This window comes from Paramisgurnus dabryanus, chromosome 15 (genome assembly GCF_030506205.2).
Source record: "Paramisgurnus dabryanus chromosome 15, PD_genome_1.1, whole genome shotgun sequence".
Lineage (NCBI taxonomy): Eukaryota > Metazoa > Chordata > Actinopteri > Cypriniformes > Cobitidae > Paramisgurnus > Paramisgurnus dabryanus.
In genome coordinates, this window is record NC_133351.1 from 8,761,017 (window position 1) to 8,780,571 (window position 19,555).

Below are 19,555 nucleotides of genomic sequence, written 5' to 3' on the forward strand. Positions count from 1 at the left end.
AGATCAGCTGTGTTCCTTTAGACGATTTAAACTGTAAATTACGATTTGGATATACAAGCAGAGGGTTATATCGACATATACGTTATAATAATAAATATGCTAACGAATGTCTTGTAAACGGGTTAACGATTAGTGGAAAATAAATAATACTGTAGGAACCATATCGAGTCATTGTTTCCAGGGGACGATAATACTGGACGGAAAGATGGAGATTCACGTGGGAGAGATGTTTCGCACTGACAGAAACAATATTTGCACTGTGGCTGGACTAAAAACGTACGTATAATGTTTTTTTTTTAAATATTTTTTTTCTCATTTAGAGTACATATTAAAACTGCAATGAGCGACGTGTGTTACATATAAATAATTCCTACTCTAAACAAGATCAGCTGTGTTCCTTTAGACGATTTAAACTGTAAATTACGATTTGGATATACAAGCAGAGGGTTATATCGACATATACGTTATAATAATAAATATGCTAACGAATGTCTTGTAAACGGGTTAACGATTAGTGGAAAATAAATAATACTGTAGGAACCATGTCGAGTCATTGTTTCCAGGGGACGATAATACCTGACGGAAAGATGGAGATTCACGTGGGAGAGATGTTTCGCACTGACAGAAACAATATTTGCAATGTGGCTGGACTAAAAACGTACGTATAATGTTTTTTAAAATATGTTTTTTCCTCATTTAGAGTACATAACTGTCTCAAAAAAATAAGGTAACATTCGAACCGCTCCATGTATATTTCTGAATGACGTTGAATACACTCTCATTGATTTGCTCCCTACTGAAAAATCCTGCAAAACCAGCTGGTCTATCTATGCTGGTTCTCCCAGCCTGCCAAAGATGACCAGAAAAAGTGACCAAAACACAGCTAGACCAGCTAAAACCAAGCTAGGAGACCAGCTAAAACCACCTTACGAGCTTATGCTGGGATTTTCCACTAGGGCTTTGAATAAAAATCACTTTCAATCGTTCTTGCACTTAGTTTTAATGAACGTATATTATAACAAATGAGCTTTTCAACACGGTATCAATACCATGTACCGTTATTCTCAATGATTAAATAGTTACATATAATAGTTATATAATACAATAGTATGATAGTTAAAGAGTTTAAGAATATGGTGGACGAAATGTATATAAATGAATAAATACATAAATGTAAAAATACATAAATAAATTAATAAAGGAATGTAGAAATACATAAATAAATGAATGAAGAAATGCATAAATGTAAAAGTAAATAAATGTAGAAATACATAAATGACGTGTAGAAATAAATACATGTAATGTTCAAAACAAATATAATTTAATAATAAAATAAAATAAAAGTTAATTTAATTCATTTCTAATTTATTTCTGTATTAATTAATTTAATTATTTCTGTATTTCTACATTTATTTATTTCTGCATTTAATTAATCACTAATTAATTTCATTTATTTATTTATTTATTTTTGTATTTCTACATTTATTTATTTATATATACTTAAGTCATTTTTCGTCCTTCACAAAAGCAAACTAACAGCTAGATTAGATTACTCTCATACAATACATACAAGAATGCAAATACTGCAAGTGTGCTTTACTGGCTTATGTAGGAAAATATTAGGGATGCACCGATAGGATTTTTGGGCCGATAAAACAGACAACTTCTGGCCGATGCCGATACCGATATTAAACACTTGTATACAATACTATTCAGTTGTCTATTAGCTAGTTTATTTCTGCATCAAATTATTTTTGAACATGGATTTTATCTAATTAACATTCAACTGACCAACATAATAAGAGAGGCACAAAATAAGCTAAAACAACTATAATAACAGCAATGACAGCATGACAACCTTTAAATGTGGTTTTCACTATTCAGCATTTATTTTATTAACAACATTAACTCATTTTTTTTTTTTTACAGATAATGGATTTCTTTATGAAGTTAATTAATAAACAATCGGTATCGGCCTTTCTCGTGCTATTGCCGATATGCCGATGGTTTCAAATTCATCAAAAATCGGCCGATAAAAATCGGCGGCCGATATATCGGTGCATCACTAGAAAATATAAGAGAGAGATTTTTTTGGAAAACAGTAAAATTATGTGAAAATTATGACCACTTTATTAAATTCACTTCTTGCTGTTAATGTGGTTTTGCATTTTTGCAATTATCAGACACTTTTGTCAAAGGGGTTCACAGTGCATTCAATCTATGCAATTTTCAGTAGCCTATGTGTGTTCGTGGGGATGAAACCCATGACCTTTGCGTTGCTGAAACAATGCTCTACCAACTGAGTTACATGAATACAGTTTTGGTTATTATTTACAGAATCTGCCATTTTTAATATTAATATAACATGTACTTTACATTCACCTTTCACAGACAGACATCAAGCAAGTCCTGATGTATAAAACAAGATGGAGCCACAGGCCAAACGCAGAAAGGAAATGGACGGATATAACCCAGAATCTTGGGATATTCTTCCCGTTCTCTCCGATGAGCAGTCTCAGGACACCGAATTGTTACCAGCCTATGCAGCACCCATCATCGAGAAAAGAGAAACATCTCGCTTGGTCAGAGAGCTTTCCCTGATTTACCCTTTACCTGGACTTCAGCACATTAAAAGAGTAAGGGCCTGCAAAAACAGCCCTCATCCCTTGGAGGTCATTGTGTGTTTGGTCAAGGACGTACCAGAAGTGACAGACGGCAAAGGAGTCACACTTGCCGATCTGTCCGTTGACTCCGGTGGTTTGGGAGAACCTTTTATTGTTCAAATCCCAGCTACTCCTCCACTGACAAGACCACAGTTTGAAAAAGCTAGCAAACACTGGCCCACATCGTTTCATGAGGATAAACAAATTACATCAGCTCTGAAAGGTCAGTTATTCACTGCCACTCAGAAAGCTAAAATTCAGGAGTACATGACTGCAGCCGTCCAGGCAGCAAAATCCGGGCAGGAAAGAGGAATGGATGCTGTGGGTGCAGTGATTGTTGATCCAGAATCCGAGCAGATTGTCGCAGTGGGTCATGACTGTAAGAACGGCTCACATCCGCTTCATCATGCTGTCATGGTCTGTATTGATCTTGTGGCCTGTGGGCAGGGAGGTGGTGCCTACAACTATGACAGATATCCAGCCTGTCGGTACAGCAGGCAAGAGTCCTTTAGGAATTCCTGCAAAGACGTCAATGAGAAAGACACCGGCCTGCCATACATCTGCACTGGATATGACCTTTATGTCACTAGGGAGCCATGCGTGATGTGTGCAATGGCATTGGTTCACTCTAGAATAAGCAGAGTGTTTTATGGAGCATCTTCTGTGGATGGTGCCATGGGAACCAAGTATAAAATTCATTGTCAAAAAGATTTAAATCACCGCTTTGAAGTGTTTAAAGGGGTGATGATAAAAACATGCGAGGCTTTAATTAGAAAGTGATTTTTTTTATCATTCATTTTTAAGTTATGTATGCAATAGTACTGATTGCATTTTATTTGTTTTATAACATTTTTAATGGGGCTGTAATAAAAAGCATGGGCAAAAAAAACTGAGTTGTTGTTTGCTTTAAAACTACATTCATTTATTATTCAATCTGATATCAGGCATACAGTAGTGTGCGAAAGTCGTAGGCCATTATGCCACCATCAGATTTGTTGTTTTTGCAATGGTATAATTTTTTTATTAAAATACAGGAAATTTGTATGCAGTATTTAAACACAGAATAAAATTATTAACTAACGTGTCAAGTGTGTAGTACGAGACCCCCTTACGCTTGAGCAATAGCAGGAACCTGCAGGCTGTCTTAAAGGGACATTCCACTTTTTTTTGGAAAATATGTTTTCAGCTCACCTAGAGTTAAACACTTGATATACTGTTTTGGAATCTATTCAGCTTATCTCCGGGTCTGGTGCTAGCAGTTTTAGCATAGCTTAGCAAAATCCATTGAATCTGATTAGACCATTAGCATTATGTCAAAAATAACCAAAGAGTTTTGATATTTTTCCTATTTAAAAATTGCAGCTTTTCATTTTCTTTTGGTCTTAGTACACGATGTAACTACAGAAGAGTCAAGTTTTAAATAGGAAAAATATTGAAACTCTTTGGTTATTTTTTAGCGCGATGCTAATGGTCTAATCAGATTCAATGGATTATGCTAAAAGTGCTAGCGGCAGACTCTGAGATCAGCTGAATGGATTTAAAAACTGTAAGAATCAAATGTTTAACTCTAGGGGAGCTGAAAAATGAGCATATTTAAAAAAAAAATGGAGGGTCCCTTTAACATGTACTAATACACATTTAACCCACCAAAGGAAATGTAAAACCATGAATCGTACCATTGGTGCACTTTAAAACAGCAACGCTGTGGCCTAAGACCTTATAATAATGTAGTTCAAAGTTATCTGTTTTTTTACTCATAGTTTTAATTCTAGGAAACGACAAGGTTTAAGATACTTTGCAAAGTTTATTTGCTTGCAGCATGTCATACAGCACATAACATACTATGTCCATACCTCTTAAAACACAAACAATTGGCACAATTCAACCTTTGGAGGTTTTTGTCAAAAAAAAATAAAATAAAATAAAATTAAAACAGTGGAAGGGTACGGATGTTAAAATGGGCTGTTACAGTTTTTCAATTTGAGTTGAGATCAAAGAAACCAGACAGTTTATGGACATGACTGGTAAAGATTCAGTTTCACAGTATAATAAATGGTGGTGTTTAAAGTCAACATGAAATAGCATTTACAATCCATTTCCAAAATGTGACGTATTTTAGAGTTAGGACTTTATCGACGGCTAGGATAACACAACTTGATTAAAGAATACTTTAAATTTACACATGAAGTGTGCATAATTAGACCAATAACATGTAAAGTACATGTAAAATAGGGTCAATTTTTATTTTATGTTGACTGTAGTGAATATGTAAAAATACTTAACCTAAACATTAAAGTTTTGTTAATGAATTTTCATGGTCACCTTTAACTTTTGCATTAACCTAAATATAAACCTATACAGAATATTGTGACTAAACAGAAATCTTTCATGCAAATTGACTTTTTATTTGTCTATGATAACAACAGCAAAACTCAAGAACCACCAAACGGTTGATGGCATTTAAATGATTTAAAAACACATTGTTCTCAGTATATGGCATCATTAAAGAATGCATTTAGAAATGACACTAAAAGCATTCATTTTAGTGTATCAAATAAACAAAACACACAAAAACCTAAAAATAACCTGGGCCAGCCCAGATCCACAAGGCACACAAAACATCTAACAAATATTAAATACCTTAAATTAATAATGCTTGTGGAATTGTCCTCCTAACATATCCCTACAATGGTTTTGTCAAAATATATCAAACAAGACGACTCACAATTACACACACTGTACAAAACTACTAAATGTACACAACCGCGGTACAAAGTACAAAGGGTTATCATCTTTCCCATATCAGGCAACGGTGTCGATCTGTGCCTTCTGAATACTGGCTTTTAATACTTGTTTATTCCAAAAATCCTGACGCCATGAAGTTGTGGCAGTTTTGGGATGAGAACAGTCAAAAGGGAAGCTGTGTTTATCACAAAATGAGCTGGGTCGTATTTCGTGTAAAAGCTGGCAAGGAAATATCTGAAAAAATAAATAAAAGAGTGCAGTAATGCATTTATAACAAGTTAAAAGTCCTATATTACATTTGCATACATTTGGTTGATTTTTATTTAATGCAGCTTGCAGTGCATTTGGGTGATTCTCGCAAAATTAGAAACCACGCGAAATGAGGTGTCATGAAACATTTTGATAAAAAAGTAAATGCAAAATAAAAGTATCAAAATAAGAAGCATACAGTTACAAACATCTCCTCATGTACTATTTTCATACACACCAAATTGTTTTTTTCCACATTTAAGGGGAATATTTTTATTACAGCAACATGTCCATGACTGGATTTGGGTTTTTTGACATGGAAATATTTATAATTAAAAAATCTAAAAAATAAAAAGCTTCAGTGCATGTTATACTATAAACATTTACAGTAATGAAACATGTGGTATTTGATGATCACTGGTAAATGCAGAGACAATAATAAGGAATATAAATGTGTCCAAGACCAAATTTCTCATCCTCCGCAAAATTTTCAATCATTGTTTAAGCCCTTAAGGAACTAACATTTTTTTTTTTTAAGTTATAAGGGACATAATTGACTGTGACACTCAAGATGGCTACTAGGTAAGCAGTTCTTATTTTTTTCTCTCCAGATAAACATTGAAATTTTTTTGTCATAGTACCTAGACAACTTTTTAGTTATCATTACCGAAACATGAGTTTGTAAATGCATATATTTAATGTAATATCATGTTGCGGTAATGATAATTTTTAATAATGATAATCTAAAAAATAGGAAATATGTTTTAAATCCTCTAAAAATAATGGTTATATTAAGTTCAGACCTTAATCTTATATGGGCAAAAAAAATTGGCTTCAAGGGCTTTTTTAAATCAGATGCTGGACACCTTCTAAGTCTGAATTTCGTGAGAATCACCCATTTAGTATACTGTACGGTTTGCTTGGGTACCACACCCATGCCTTTGGCATTGCTGGTGCCATGCCCCACCAAATGAAATACTGTATCGGAAAGCAATATTCAGCAAAATGCACAAATATATATTTTGATACCGAATGAGTGTAACTTTATTGATTCCTGGGCTGTAACTCATTGCAACATGCTGACAGCGCAAAACATAGCAAAATAAATTACTTACAAAATGATTGGTGAGATTGTAAAGAATTTTCTGGATGATGTGAACTGCACACCATAGTCCAGCTGTTCCCAATGTGTGAGGAGTCTCGCCTTGCCCTGGTCTGGAGTTTCAAACGGTGTGCCCTTAACAGCATGCATAAACACATACATACCCTGTGAAAAGATCAAGATTCGAATCAATTTAGACACATAACATTCACTAGTTTTACAATCGTACCGTTTAAAATTAAATAATATTCGTTAATACTGTAAAGCAGATGTCTTTAAACGGCATTCCATAGGAAATCATGACCTATCTTTCTACAAGCTTACTAAATTTGTCTTCCAGACAACAGAACGAGTACAGTTTCCATCTGAATAGCTTCTTGTATCATTGTACTGCAGACACTGGCATTACACATCATCATGTGCCAAAAAGCTTAAACTTGCTAAGTGATGTCATACTGTTGATTCTTTTTTCCAAGTCATTCCATGCCTAACAATCCTGCACAGACTACTAAGGAAGCATCAATTGTCGAGACACAGGGTACACTTACGAAATTGTGAATAACATTTGTGAGGGTCCACACAACAGGAACACTGAAGAAAGGAATGCTTAACAGTACAATGTGAAGCATTCCCACACCAAGTGCGTACGTCAACCATATTCCCCGACTGTTCATCACTCGAGTGTTCGGGTTCACTTCGCTGTGCGCCACACCGACATTCATCTTGCTTTCTGTCAGAAGACAAAACAAACATTATAATGCTTAAAAGACGGTCTAAGAATATGAATGGATATGAGCAAATAGTATGAAAAATAGCTCTGAATAGTGCAGTGGAGACTTTCCAGGTTCAAACCATATTGATCAGGGTGTGGATGGTGTCTTACAGTATGTGGTCTGCATGATGGCTTGTGTGCATACTAAAAGAAACACTTTACACACTCGCAAGAGGGTGATTCATCATAATAATACGTCACACTGATGTATTACTAATCATGCCAGCTAACACAAGGCTCAACAACACAACACTTGCCCAAGGCCAGTGTGAGAGAGTGTTAGACCAGTCGATTGCTTACCATTTCAAGAAAATCAAATAAATTAGTAATGTATTATACTATATACTAGCAAGTGTATTGTTTAAACCTGTAAAATTTCCAGGTTTTATTGCAAATACCATGTGATAAAATACCTGTTAATGATAGGGCTGGGCAAAAAAAAAAATCGATTTTTCGATTAATCGTTTTATTATACGTGGTCGATTCAGAATCGATTCTCAAAGAGCAGAATCGATTTTTTCCCCATATTTTTTCCTGCAAACAATGAACGTAAGATTGACGTTAATCAAATTACTAGTCTTCTTCACTAGATGTCACCCTCTTTTTTGCCTTGCACAATGTTACCAAGGAGCCTGTCATTCTTTCATTCAGTGCTTAAAATGGCGGTTTTAGGTGCTTCATTGACGTTGATGCCCCCTTAAACCGGAATCGAAAATTGAATCGAGAATCGGAATCGAATCGATTTGATAGCTTTTGAATCGAAATTGAATCGATCTGGAACATCTGAATCGATACCCAGCCCTAGTTAATGAATTAATATATAGGGGTGTGCGGGGCAAAAACTAACGTGGGGTTAGTTGTAACACGGACTGTTTACATGTTGCACAAGGTTGATCGTTTAGTTTTTTTGGTATTTTTTTCACGCTGCCAAAAGCCGATCTACCGCAAATTATTGGAAATGTATAATGTTTTTCCAGAGAGTTATTGATGAACGAGTGCTTTGGTGGCATGTAAGTAAATTTTTTCATCATGTGTTTTTGCATTTTTTCTAATTTGTAAGATAACAAATCCAATGCTATTTCATAATAATCAGTGTCTTGTTGACTAAAACATAGCATCGTTTTGAAATATGTCTGAAGCTCTTAGCAACTTTTTTGGTGGGCTTGAATATATTTTGACCCAGCGGGGTTAATTGCAACGCTGTGTTACAACTAACCCCTCAGCACTTACCATATGAGACCCAATAACGTTAGAGTAATTCTCGTAATTCTGCCAACAAAATAAATGTGCCTGCTTTCTCAAAAATCATGTGTCAAATTTATTTTTGTGCATTTCTTTAATATTTATTGAATAAGGTCACGTCAAAGATTGAAATTATAATGAAATGAATGGCTAAAATCAGACTTTGATGCTTATTATCTCAGAATTTGATTTTGAAACTGTAGTATGGTTATTACAGACTGGGTCACATCTAAACTTTTTTTTTAAATCATAATTGTACTTCTTTTTCTCACATATTTAGACATTTGTATCCATTTATTATTGAACTATTGTTAGAAAAGGGTTGGGTGAATGAATACAGTGTGGATACCTGTCTATTATAGACAGATATATAAACAACATCCACTTCAAGTATATAGACAAAATAGTATTGAAATATTTGCCTGCAAACTTAATTTTTAGCAAGTGTTACAACTAACCCCCTGCCTGTTACAATTAACCCCACCTATGGGGTAAGTTGTAACGTTTGTTCAACAGAATACAGAATAAAGAATAAAGAGACACATACAGGTTTAGCACAACATGAGGGTGAGTAAATGATGACGGGATTTTCATTTTTGGGTGAACTATCCCTTTAAGGTATACATTGCAGTTGTGTGTTTTTTCCCTGGGAATCAAACTTACAACCTTTGTGTTGCAAACACAAGGTTCAACCAATTGAGCTGCAGGAACACTGGCATAAAACCAAACTTTGGGCTTATCGGTCACAGCACAGACCAGAGCTCAGGCAGATGTTTGAAAATCAAAGTTCAGTGTTGCCTAATACCAGCTTTATCACTGGCACAAAGTTACCCCTATTATTATGTCTCAACCAAATCTATTCTTTCACCTGCAATTCGATATCTGAAAACTATAAACTTAATACTAATATTTACTTAATTTTAAAAATAATTAATAAATGCAATACAGCAGTCCAGCAGAAATAGATCAAAGTAAAGCTGAAGTCTTTCATCTGATCATAATAAGGTCAACAATTTCTCAATAACAACTTAAACATGTGTGACTTTCATGAACATATCATTCATTATTTTCAGGCACTAATGATTCAATGAGAACAACTTGTTTATTTCATAACCCCTGAAGCAACAGACAGTATAGAGACAGGAATATAAAACACCTTAGTTACTACTTTAAACAGCTTGCCTTGACCTAAATAACAAAGGCAAGAGACAATATAAGCATTTAGGCATCATATGCATGTTTGTTAACTTTCTAATAGCTGATGCAGAAAATAAACAAATCCACGACAGATTGTTAGCAGCACAGCTACGTTACAAAACACTCTTCATTTCTGCACAATTCACACTGTCTCCTCCATCTGCAACCATACTCTTTAAACACATTTCCCACATCAGCCTGTGCATTTTAAAAAGAGATGTTTTGTTTTAGAGACTGCCACATGCTTTTTAGCATCAGCTGCTTTGATAACTAACACCAGTTGCTTTTGTTTCACTGCATACTTAAAGAAAAAAACACATGAAACATCAATAAAAGCTTTAATCAACAATGCAGTTATCTCCATATTCGAAAACGGCTCGTTTAAAACACCGAATAAGAAAAACTGGCTTCATTTAGAGATGTGTAACGGTACCTTATTTGCGTTCAGGTTGAGCAGGCTGGAGCGCTGCTGCCGCCGGCCTCCGCTGCGCGTACTGCGGGTAGACTCACCACACACACACACACCGCTAGCTCACGGGCTACCAGAGCTAACGAGATCAGAGCAGCAAACCTCGCGAGACCGGCGAGCCACGCCCACTAAGAGGGAGTAACGTTCACAAAATAAAAGCCGGGGAAACGCTGATAAATATAAGTATTTGATTAGGAAAATACCATATACATAAAGTGGATTTTCGGCAAACATTTTCACATGTTTAAATTATACATTAACCCTTTGGAATAAACGATGACAAAAAACGTGCTAAAACATGTAACTATTGTAATTCAGTAATATTCATGTACATTTATTTTTAAAATTCTAGCCGCTAATGTTAATAATGTGAATATGAAAAAACTCTTCAGGCATGTTGCCTTTTTGCAACATTGTTTTACGAAATAAAAGTCATTGTAAATCTCATATTGCCCCAATTCTCTTCACCCTCAACTCATAAGATTATTCGAGAATGTAATAGTAAATGTAATGTCCAACCTGCACAATGAGTGTGTGTTACTTACAAGCATAAGCAGAAATGAAAAAGTGCAATCATTAATTTATTGACAGGGGAGACACCAATCACAGTAGAGAACAGGAATGACGTCATTTAGGCGCCCAGTTAAGCCATGCCTGATAGCGATGTCGTGTAAACATTCGTGTATTACAGTTTGATATGATTTTTTGGGATATCTTTTAACGGTTTCTTTACTTTTTCCTCAAAGTAAGCAGGACTTTATATTGAAAATAATAAAAACTATTGTTTAATGCCGTGTTTTCATTCGAAAGTCTCCATGACATTCTGCATTAACGTTATGCGTAAACGTAATCTGTGAAAACTAAAAGGTTTGTGATCATCGCTTAATGTTTACTTAATAACTGTTAACTTACTTATTCCTTAGGGTCCACACCATGAAGGCCCTTCCAGCTGAGACAGTGCGTTTGCTTTGCAGTTCACAGGTTATAACATCTGTCCTGAATGTTGTCAAGGAACTTGTGGAAAATTCACTTGATGCTGGTTCTACAAGCCTTGAAGTCAAATTGGTAAATTAACTTTTTATAAAAATGTAGTTGTTTGAACTTGTTGTGTACTTTGGGTCTCAATTAAATTTTAGTTAATAGAGGCAGGGACATCACATATGCATTTAGGTACATTTTAAAAATGCATTATTAGATGATTTTTATATATTAGTGATCCCCCAAAGTATTTTGCATTACAAACCACACAAAATCTATATCTATAGATGAGATCCTTAATGCACCTTAATTGCTTTGGATAAAAGCATATGCTAGATCAGTGGTTCCCAAACTTTTTCAGCGTGCGGCCCCCCTTGTGTACAGTGCATTCCTTCGCGGCCCCCCAAAGAAAATTTGTGACAAAAACTGTTCTAAAACTCAACATTTTAATAAAAAAAAAACATTAAATTATACAAAAAAGTAGTGCTTTTGATTAAGTATCCTTATTTTTTTAGGTTTAACTACACAGAATTCATGATAAATTAATGTATTTTATAAAATGTCAAAAAACTGGGGCCCCCCTGGCACTATCTTGCGGCCCCCCTGGCCCCCAGTTTGAAAACCACTGTGCTAGATTAAAGATTTTTTTTAAGATGTCAAATAAATATCTGGTGACCCCACTGTACATATGTGAAGTTCTAGCTCAAAATACCATGTAGATAATTTATTATAACATGTCAAATTTGCCACTTTGTAGGTGTGAGCAAAAATGTGCCGTTTTGGGGTGTTTCCTTTTAAATGCAAATGAGTTGATCTCTGCACTAAATGGCAGTGCCGTGGTTGGATAGTGCAGATTAAAGGGGGGAATTATGCCCCTCCTGACATCACAAGGGGAGCCAAATTTCAATGAACATTTTTTTATATGCTTGCACTGAATGGTTTACCAAAACTAAGTTACTGGGTTGTTCTTTTTCATATTTTCTAGTTTGATAGAAGCACTGAGGACCCAACTATAGCACTTAAAAATGGAAAAAGTTAGATTTTCATGATATGTCCCCTTTTACACATGTAAACGACATTGGATTAGTTAACAAAACATCAAAGCAGTTTGCATTTATTTTACAATATTGCACACAGTTTTACATTTTAAAAAATAGTTATCCTGTCCAAAGTTAATACAACGCATTTTGTCACTTTCTATTTGAAATATTTTGTGTAGTGAAATATATACCATATGGTTATTCTACAAGCCTATCGGTGTAAACTTAATATTAAACAGATCTTAATATTTTATAATCAGGATAATTATGGATTGGATCGCATTGAGGTCAGAGACAACGGTTCTGGAATCAAAGCTACTGACGTTCCCGTGATGGCCGTAAAACACTACACATCTAAAATCTCCTGTCACGAAGACCTGGAGCACCTAGTGACGTACGGCTTCAGAGGAGAAGCACTGGCCTCCATATGTGCTATTTCAGAGGTTACACCCCATAAGAATCTTCATAATCAGTTTATTACAAATCTTGAGTATGTTTCCCTAATCCTTTCTTCTGCTACCAGGTGGTCATTACTACCAAAACAGCCGATGATGATTTTAGCATTCAATATACTGTTGACCACACTGGTCAAATTGTCTCTCAGAAACCATCTCATCTTGGCAATGGTAGGTGTTGGTTAATAAGACTCTTGATAGAGGCAGTATTTTTAATACTCTTGATTTATAGGATCAGACCACTTTTAATATACCTTCTCCCTAGGTACCACAGTCTGTGCTACAAATCTGTTCAAGAATCTCCCTGTCAGACGGCAGTATTACTCCAACACTAAGAAATGCAAAGAGGAACTGAGAAGAGTCCAGAACTTACTGACGGCCTATGCAGTTGTTAAGCCTGAATTAAGGATCACGTTGAGTCACAACAGGGTTTGTTATAAATTATCTAGTTTTTCCTTTTCTCATAAGTAGGCCGAAACTCCTTGATGTGAATATAATCTTAAATAGTAAATTTCTGAAGGGAATACATCAGCAACTACATATTGCTCTTCAGTGCAACTTATATTTAACGATTTTTAAAATCCTTATCTTGGAAAAATCATAAAAATTAATTGGTCAAAGGTGTAGATAAATATACATTTACATGAGAGCATACATGTTTTTAATTTTTTCTGACCACAAGGTGGCCTCAGACATCAACAAATACTACGGTGCTATAACAGCGCTATAACTGTATGTCTTTTTTTCCCCACATAGTCATTTACCGACCTTTAACTATTTATACAGCCTAAGATTAGTTGAGCTAATAACATGAATTACTATAGTATTTAACTGTTTTTTCCTTTCCTAGTTGTTTCAATCATGCATTTTTGGGGGTCCTGATATAAATGAGCAAAGATAATCAGACATCCCTGCATTCCAGGATATTTTAAATTGCTGATAAGTAGATATTGAATGCATTGAGGTTTATTTAATAAATAAGATAATTTATACGTAAAACTGCTTTTGGGCGGCACACATATGCAGACAAATCGGCACATTTTTAAAGATCCTTCATCTAATAACCTATGCTTGTTTTGATGACAGCCTGGACATGACCAGGATTTAAACATGTTTGTCTAAGGATGCTGGTCTGTCATCAATTAGAGCTCAAGCTGTGTTTGTTTTCTTACGAGGAAGAGAAAGTAGACATTTCAACTGCTTCTAATCCAAAATTAGCAGCGCAACCGCAGGACGAGCCACTAAGCCTTCAAATACAACACTGCCATATGATCCTAAAGTAACAAGCAGCGTGGTATAAGTTTACAGACTGTTTTTTTTTTTGCGTCCGATAACAGCTTGCTCTCATTATAGCGTATGTATCTGGCCTTGCTTGGTGAGACCTCTCGTAACTTTCATTAAATTCATATAGATCATCAGGGGAGGGTCGTGCGCTCATTTCATGCCATCAGCATTTCCAGGCATATCTCGTATCACAAACTTTGCACTTCGTCCTGCATTGGGTTTCATGACTTTTCCAAAAGCTGTTTACTAGTCTGATCTCTTTACAGTCACCAAATTGTATATTTCATAGCAGTGATGTGTGCTGCGGACCGCATGCTTTCAGAAATCAACACCTTGGATATATATACTTTTCCAACGACAGGAAGATCATGGGTGTGAAAATAAGCGCTTCTTACGTTTAAATGCCATTCATGTGATGCCGTGATTGGTTAGCGCTGCCGGTGCCCAATATAAAAGATTTATTATGATGACTAATACATTTCTCATGTTTTGGTGAGTGCCTTTGCAAACAGTGCTCACTGGATAGTTGTTTTGTAATATCCAAACATTCCCAAAGGATAATTGTTTATTATGAAGACCTGATTGGTAGATAATGGCTGTTTGCGAGCATGCATTCCCACAGGTGGTCTTATTTTAGGATGACCAAAAAATAACTTGACCCGTTTTACCATGTTGTTACAGGCTGTGGTCTGGCAGAAATCCAGGGTGTCGGATCACCGAGCTGCCCTCATGGCCGTGCTCGGAGCTGCCTTCGTAGCCAACTTGCTCCCCGTCCAGCATCGCCAGGAGCAACCAGAGGTCAGTGAAGTACTGACAAAACACCGGCATATTTATCGTTCCCACTATGAGCAGTAGGGTTCCACAGATGCACCGGCTCAAGGGTCGTCATATGAAAGTACTCGCTTGACTTTGCGATGTGAAACTTTCTTTCCTTAAATGAATCGGGCGCATTTAAAATGTATGCTTAGATTTAAGCATTTCTGTCAAGTTGCTAAACCCAAACACTTGTGTAATAATTTAATTCCCAGCGGCTTTCCTCTCCCTGGAGAGCTGCTTCTCTTTTTCTTGGCTGTGCATTCCGCAGCAATGACTTTTTGCATGAAAGACTCCGCTTTCATACCCATGTTGTATCTTACATAAAAGCCTTTAGAGTTATGATACGCTTCATATTTTAATGCAATATTTGTACTTTGTACATATAAGCAAATTTGGAAAAGGGGGATGTAGAATTATTTAACTTGCCACAAGGTTACCAAGATTTTGCATTGCAAAAATTATAATAATGATAATAACACTGCACAATTTATAATTTCATCATTGACATTGCAATGTACGCAATAGTCACATCAGAGCATTTTTTTAAAAGCTAAACTATTTCAGAATGACTTTGCCAGTGTTTCACTATAAAAGAATGGTTTCATATGGCAAAAATCATAGTTTTAAAAACATTTCACCTTCCAAAAGACATGGTGGTACCAAATACTACAGGAAAGCGACGGTTTTAATAACACAATCTGGTCGCTTGACAAAAGGTATGTAATACCATCTCGCAACTAGTTTCCTCAAGTTGCCATTCCAGAGCTATATGAGAAATACAAGGCAAAGGTTAATTCCTCCCCAATAGAGCTATTTAAGTCATTTGGAGAAGTCATCCAGTATTTTTATCCTGCAATATACACAGCAGAAAAGCAATAAATATCTATTACGCAAGTTTCCCTAACATCATGCAGGCCTAATAACCGTAGCGTGCTGTGCCATGTGTTGTTGTATTTGCTGTCATGCGCCGCTTTCCTTAGCGGTGGATTACATTACAGTTTCAGCATTGGACCTGTGGACTTAATGCGGCAAACATTGCAACAAATGCAGCAGTGAATTAAAGGTGCCTACGGGAGACTGCGGTGTACGTGGTAAAAGGGCCCTGGGGGATCATAACCTGAGGCCAGAATCACACCGCTTTTGGCACCATTTTAACATACTGCCACAAATGAAACGAACGTGTAAGCTGAGGGCTATCACAATGTGATTTCAACCAAAGTTGGAGATGTTTTTTTCTCTTAAATACAAATATACAGATTTGGAGCTTTATTGTTTTCTGCAGCGTTCATAACAGCGTATCTGTGCTGCAAACATTTAATGCTACCTGCAGGTGTAACAGGCTCACTGCCTGCTGAGCTTTTTAACATTAAGGGGCGTGTCCACCAAGACGTTTACGCCGGCGGCGGGCGTATGTTTTTAATACGCAGTTGGCTGTTTTTTTGCGCTGAGTGCCCGCACACATCATCCTTTGAAAAATTTTCAACTTTGGGTTAAATGCTCAGCTCGTCATTGTCACTCTCACACAGCTGCCAATCACAGTGGAGGAAGGGCGGGACAAATATCACGGGAAGGATCATAGCAACCCAAGCGCTTAGCTTAACAAACACTGACAAGCGCCCACAGTTGGCATCCGCCTGGCATTTTTAGCCATGTTTAAACACTTTGGTGTACACTCTCCCTAATCCTGCTTAAATAAATTTTGTTGGTTTATTCCCACTATGCAGTATTGTCATGTCACCATTGTAATCTATTAGCTAAACTATTTTATAATAAGATTGAAGTTATTAAAATTTAGCAAATTTTCTTTTATCACAGTATAACAACTAAGAAAGCATGGGGTGAATTTGAAATAGGGTAACTTAAACAGAATATTGTCTTATTTCTTAAACAGGTTTTCCAAGCTATATCACTTTATTTGAAATGTTATTGAAACTTTTTGTTATGTATACCGCCAAAAATGTTTGCTTAAAGGAAAACACTACAGTTTTTCTATATTTTACTATGTTCTTACCTCGACTTAGACAAATTAATACATGCCTATCTTTTTTCAATGCGTGCACTTAATCTTTGTACAGCGCCTCTTGAATGTGTTAGCATTTAGCCTAGCCCCATTCATTCCTTAGGATCCAAACAGGGATGATTTTAGAAGCCACCAAACACTTCCATGTTTTTCCTATTTAAAGACTGTTACATGAGTAGTTACACGAGTAAGTCCCAACTTCGACCTCAGATGCAAGTTTGAGTAGTCAGGAGTGATAATGTTACTGCGCGCAAAGGTCGAAGTGCTACAAACTAAGTGCTCTTCTGCCAAACAATGTAGTTCTCATTTTTTAATCCGCTAAGAATTCCCACGTTTAATTTTGTGCCGTGTAACTAGTCATGTAACAGTCTTTAAAAATGGAAGATATGGAAGTGTTTGGTGGCTTTAAATTCATCCCTGTTTGGATCCCAAGGAATTATTGTGGCTAGGCTAAATGCCAACACATTCACGAGGTGCTGTACATAGATTAAGTGCAGGCATTGATAAAAGATAGGTATGTATTAATTCCTCTCAGTTTAGGTAAGAACATAGTAAAATATTGAAAAACTGTGGGGTTTTCCTTTAACTCTTTCACCGCCAGCGTTTAAAAAAAAAAGTTGCCAGCCAGCGCCAGCGTTCTTCATGATTTTCACCAAAGTTTAATGCCTTCCAGAAAATGTTCTTCTTTAAATATATAAACATACAATATACCAAATGAAAGAACAGACCCTCTGCTTTCAAACAAAAAAAACCCGTTTCATCCTACCTTTAGTGGTTCTTTTGCAATCAGCTTTTGAATATGGGTAGGTTTCTGCAAAAACACCACATTTTGAGCAAAAAGCTGAGATAATTCCATTTTTGTGACGGACTTTTCATAGAGATCCCATTCAGAGCGATCTTTAAAACAGACACGGACATGCAGCAGCTTGCCATAGGGCAATACTTCCGGTTTTAAAAAGTTGCGGAAGGGTATTGCGGTATTGCGGAAAGACGGAAAATCTCGTCATTGGCGGGGAAGTGTTTTCTCTTAATTGACGAGATATCTCGTCAATGGCGGGGAAAGAGTTAAAAACTTAATTGTGTAGCAAGTGAAAAAACCTCTGTTCCTAATTTAGGCTCATTTTTATTCTCCTATTGTACTGTTTGCTTTTTTTTAAATAAACAAAGATTAAATATGAATATAAATATGAATAAAGATGATGTGGCTGACCAAAGAATGTTCCCAAAGGTCTACTGTATCCTATTATAGAGATACTTTAGGGAAATAACGCACAAGAATATTCATTTTATAAAGGTTAACGAGTTCAAAAGATACATGCATTATAGGAATGACCCGATTCTATTTTTCACCTTCTTATGATGCAGTTGACACTTCCACCTTCGTCAGCATTCGCACACTCTTAACCCTCTTTCTTTCAGCAAAAGCTCCCCTATCACGAAATCTGCCTCTCCTTCTATAATTATCCCCCCGCTGTGAAGAACCCTATGGGTCATACGGTACATGCATGACATAGTGAATCTAATTCAGGCATTTGGCCTGATCTCATTGTGCCCTGCTGGAGAGGATGCTATTGTTGGTGCACACATGGTGTCCTACTTTGATATGTGAAGTTGATGGAGAACGCTAGCATTGGATCATTTAACTGTGATTTATTCACGATAAGCATCCTCCTACAGAATATGCATTTAGCGGAGCCGTGCAGTTTGTATAGAGTCCCCGCTTGCGTGTAGGAATGATTCTCTGTAGGCACACTTCAGTATTTGGCTCGGTTGGATACTGGCAGCCCTGTCATCTCCCGCTGAACGTATATCAGAACACATTGCGCATACAGCTACGCTCAAGGATGGATTTCGCTGAGTCTTGCCAATGTTCTCTAAAGCCATGTGCCAGACGAGAACGCACCTTCGCTCAATGTTTATTGGTTGCGAGTCGTCCTAGCATTCTAGGAATTGGTGAGCTTTACCAGGAGTTAATTTATGGCCTGAGAGAGGAGGATCTGTTGGAGTAATCAGTCATTAGCTTGCACAATCATCGTCAGGTCGAGCACCATGCCAAGACCTTTGCAAGCCTTTCAGCCCCCCTCGTGGCTTTGACATGCGAAGCCATATGTAGATTGCAGTGGAGTGTTGGATTCTTCATAAACCTCCGTACCAAACTATATCGTGCACTTTGGCTCTTCTGAAGTTCACAACTGCCATAATTGTCATGAATTAATAAACATGACATCTGCTCTCATTAGAATGTCACCAAGATTATTATTATTAGTTGTAGGATTAATATTGTATTATTTTATTAGGTTTTTTTTAGTCAGTAATACTTAAAGTCGCCATGAAGATAAAATGAAAAACTGTAATTTGTTTTGGAATATTGTGGTATTTTTTTTGACTATTTACTTATCTGTGAGCTTCATTATTTTTTTTTAATGAATGTGCCCTCATAATCTTTAATCAAAAATGCAAATCTCCTCCCCTCCTCAAAACGATCTCTTTTTACTTTAGGTCATATTTATTGACAGGTGGGTG

General features: G+C 36.3%; 3 protein-coding genes across 8 annotated transcripts in view; 2 read left to right on the forward strand and 1 right to left on the reverse strand.

Moving 5' to 3' along the window:
- Positions 1-161: 161 nt before the first annotated feature.
- On the forward strand, positions 162-3,818 carry adat3 (adenosine deaminase tRNA specific 3). 4 transcript variants are annotated; one of them, XM_065252111.2, is made up of 2 exons: positions 162-276; positions 2,392-3,817. In XM_065252111.2, exon 2 carries the CDS (start codon positions 2,427-2,429, stop codon positions 3,441-3,443), a length of 1,017 nt encoding a protein of 338 aa, XP_065108183.1. In that variant the 5' UTR covers positions 162-276; positions 2,392-2,426; the 3' UTR covers positions 3,444-3,817. The 4 variants fall into 4 exon arrangements, with proteins under 4 accessions (XP_065108183.1, XP_065108185.1, XP_065108186.1 ...); XM_065252113.2 differs by having other exon boundaries at positions 182-276; positions 2,396-3,818; XM_065252114.2 differs by lacking the exon at positions 162-276 and adding an exon at positions 560-658 and having other exon boundaries at positions 2,396-3,818.
- Positions 3,819-4,447: 629 nt separating this feature from the next.
- Positions 4,448-10,539, reverse strand: ormdl1 (ORMDL sphingolipid biosynthesis regulator 1). Its single transcript, XM_065252108.1, has 4 exons — positions 10,404-10,539; positions 7,308-7,489; positions 6,773-6,924; positions 4,448-5,642 (listed from the first exon to the last, which is right to left on the reverse strand). The coding sequence occupies exons 2-4, from the start codon at positions 7,479-7,481 to the stop codon at positions 5,507-5,509; spliced, it is 462 nt and encodes a 153-aa protein (XP_065108180.1). The 5' UTR covers positions 7,482-7,489; positions 10,404-10,539; the 3' UTR covers positions 4,448-5,506.
- A 529-nt stretch (positions 10,540-11,068) lies between these two features.
- pms1 (PMS1 homolog 1, mismatch repair system component) overlaps positions 11,069-19,555 on the forward strand; it is a 44,041-nt gene continuing 35,554 nt past the window's right edge. For all 3 annotated transcript variants that reach the window (XM_065252105.1, XM_065252106.1, XM_065252107.1), the window contains exons 1-6: positions 11,069-11,184; positions 11,363-11,504; positions 12,718-12,900; positions 12,981-13,083; positions 13,178-13,341; positions 14,878-14,994. In XM_065252105.1, the coding sequence (XP_065108177.1) occupies positions 11,373-11,504; positions 12,718-12,900; positions 12,981-13,083; positions 13,178-13,341; positions 14,878-14,994 (699 nt within the window). In that variant the 5' untranslated portion in view covers positions 11,069-11,184; positions 11,363-11,372. The remainder of the gene's footprint in view (positions 11,185-11,362; positions 11,505-12,717; positions 12,901-12,980; positions 13,084-13,177; positions 13,342-14,877; positions 14,995-19,555) is intronic.

Coding starts and splice junctions, on each gene's coding strand:
- adat3 (XM_065252111.2), top strand. CDS start 2,427: ATGGAGCCACAGGCCAAACGCAGAAAGGAAATGGACGGATATAACCCA.
- ormdl1 (XM_065252108.1), bottom strand. CDS start 7,481: ATGAATGTCGGTGTGGCGCACAGCGAAGTGAACCCGAACACTCGAGTG. Junction 6,925..7,307: donor CAAATGTTATTCACAATTTC/GTAAGTGTACCC, acceptor ATCTTTTCACAG/GGTATGTATGTGTTTATGCA. Junction 5,643..6,772: donor ACAATCTCACCAATCATTTT/GTAAGTAATTTA, acceptor TTATTTTTTCAG/ATATTTCCTTGCCAGCTTTT.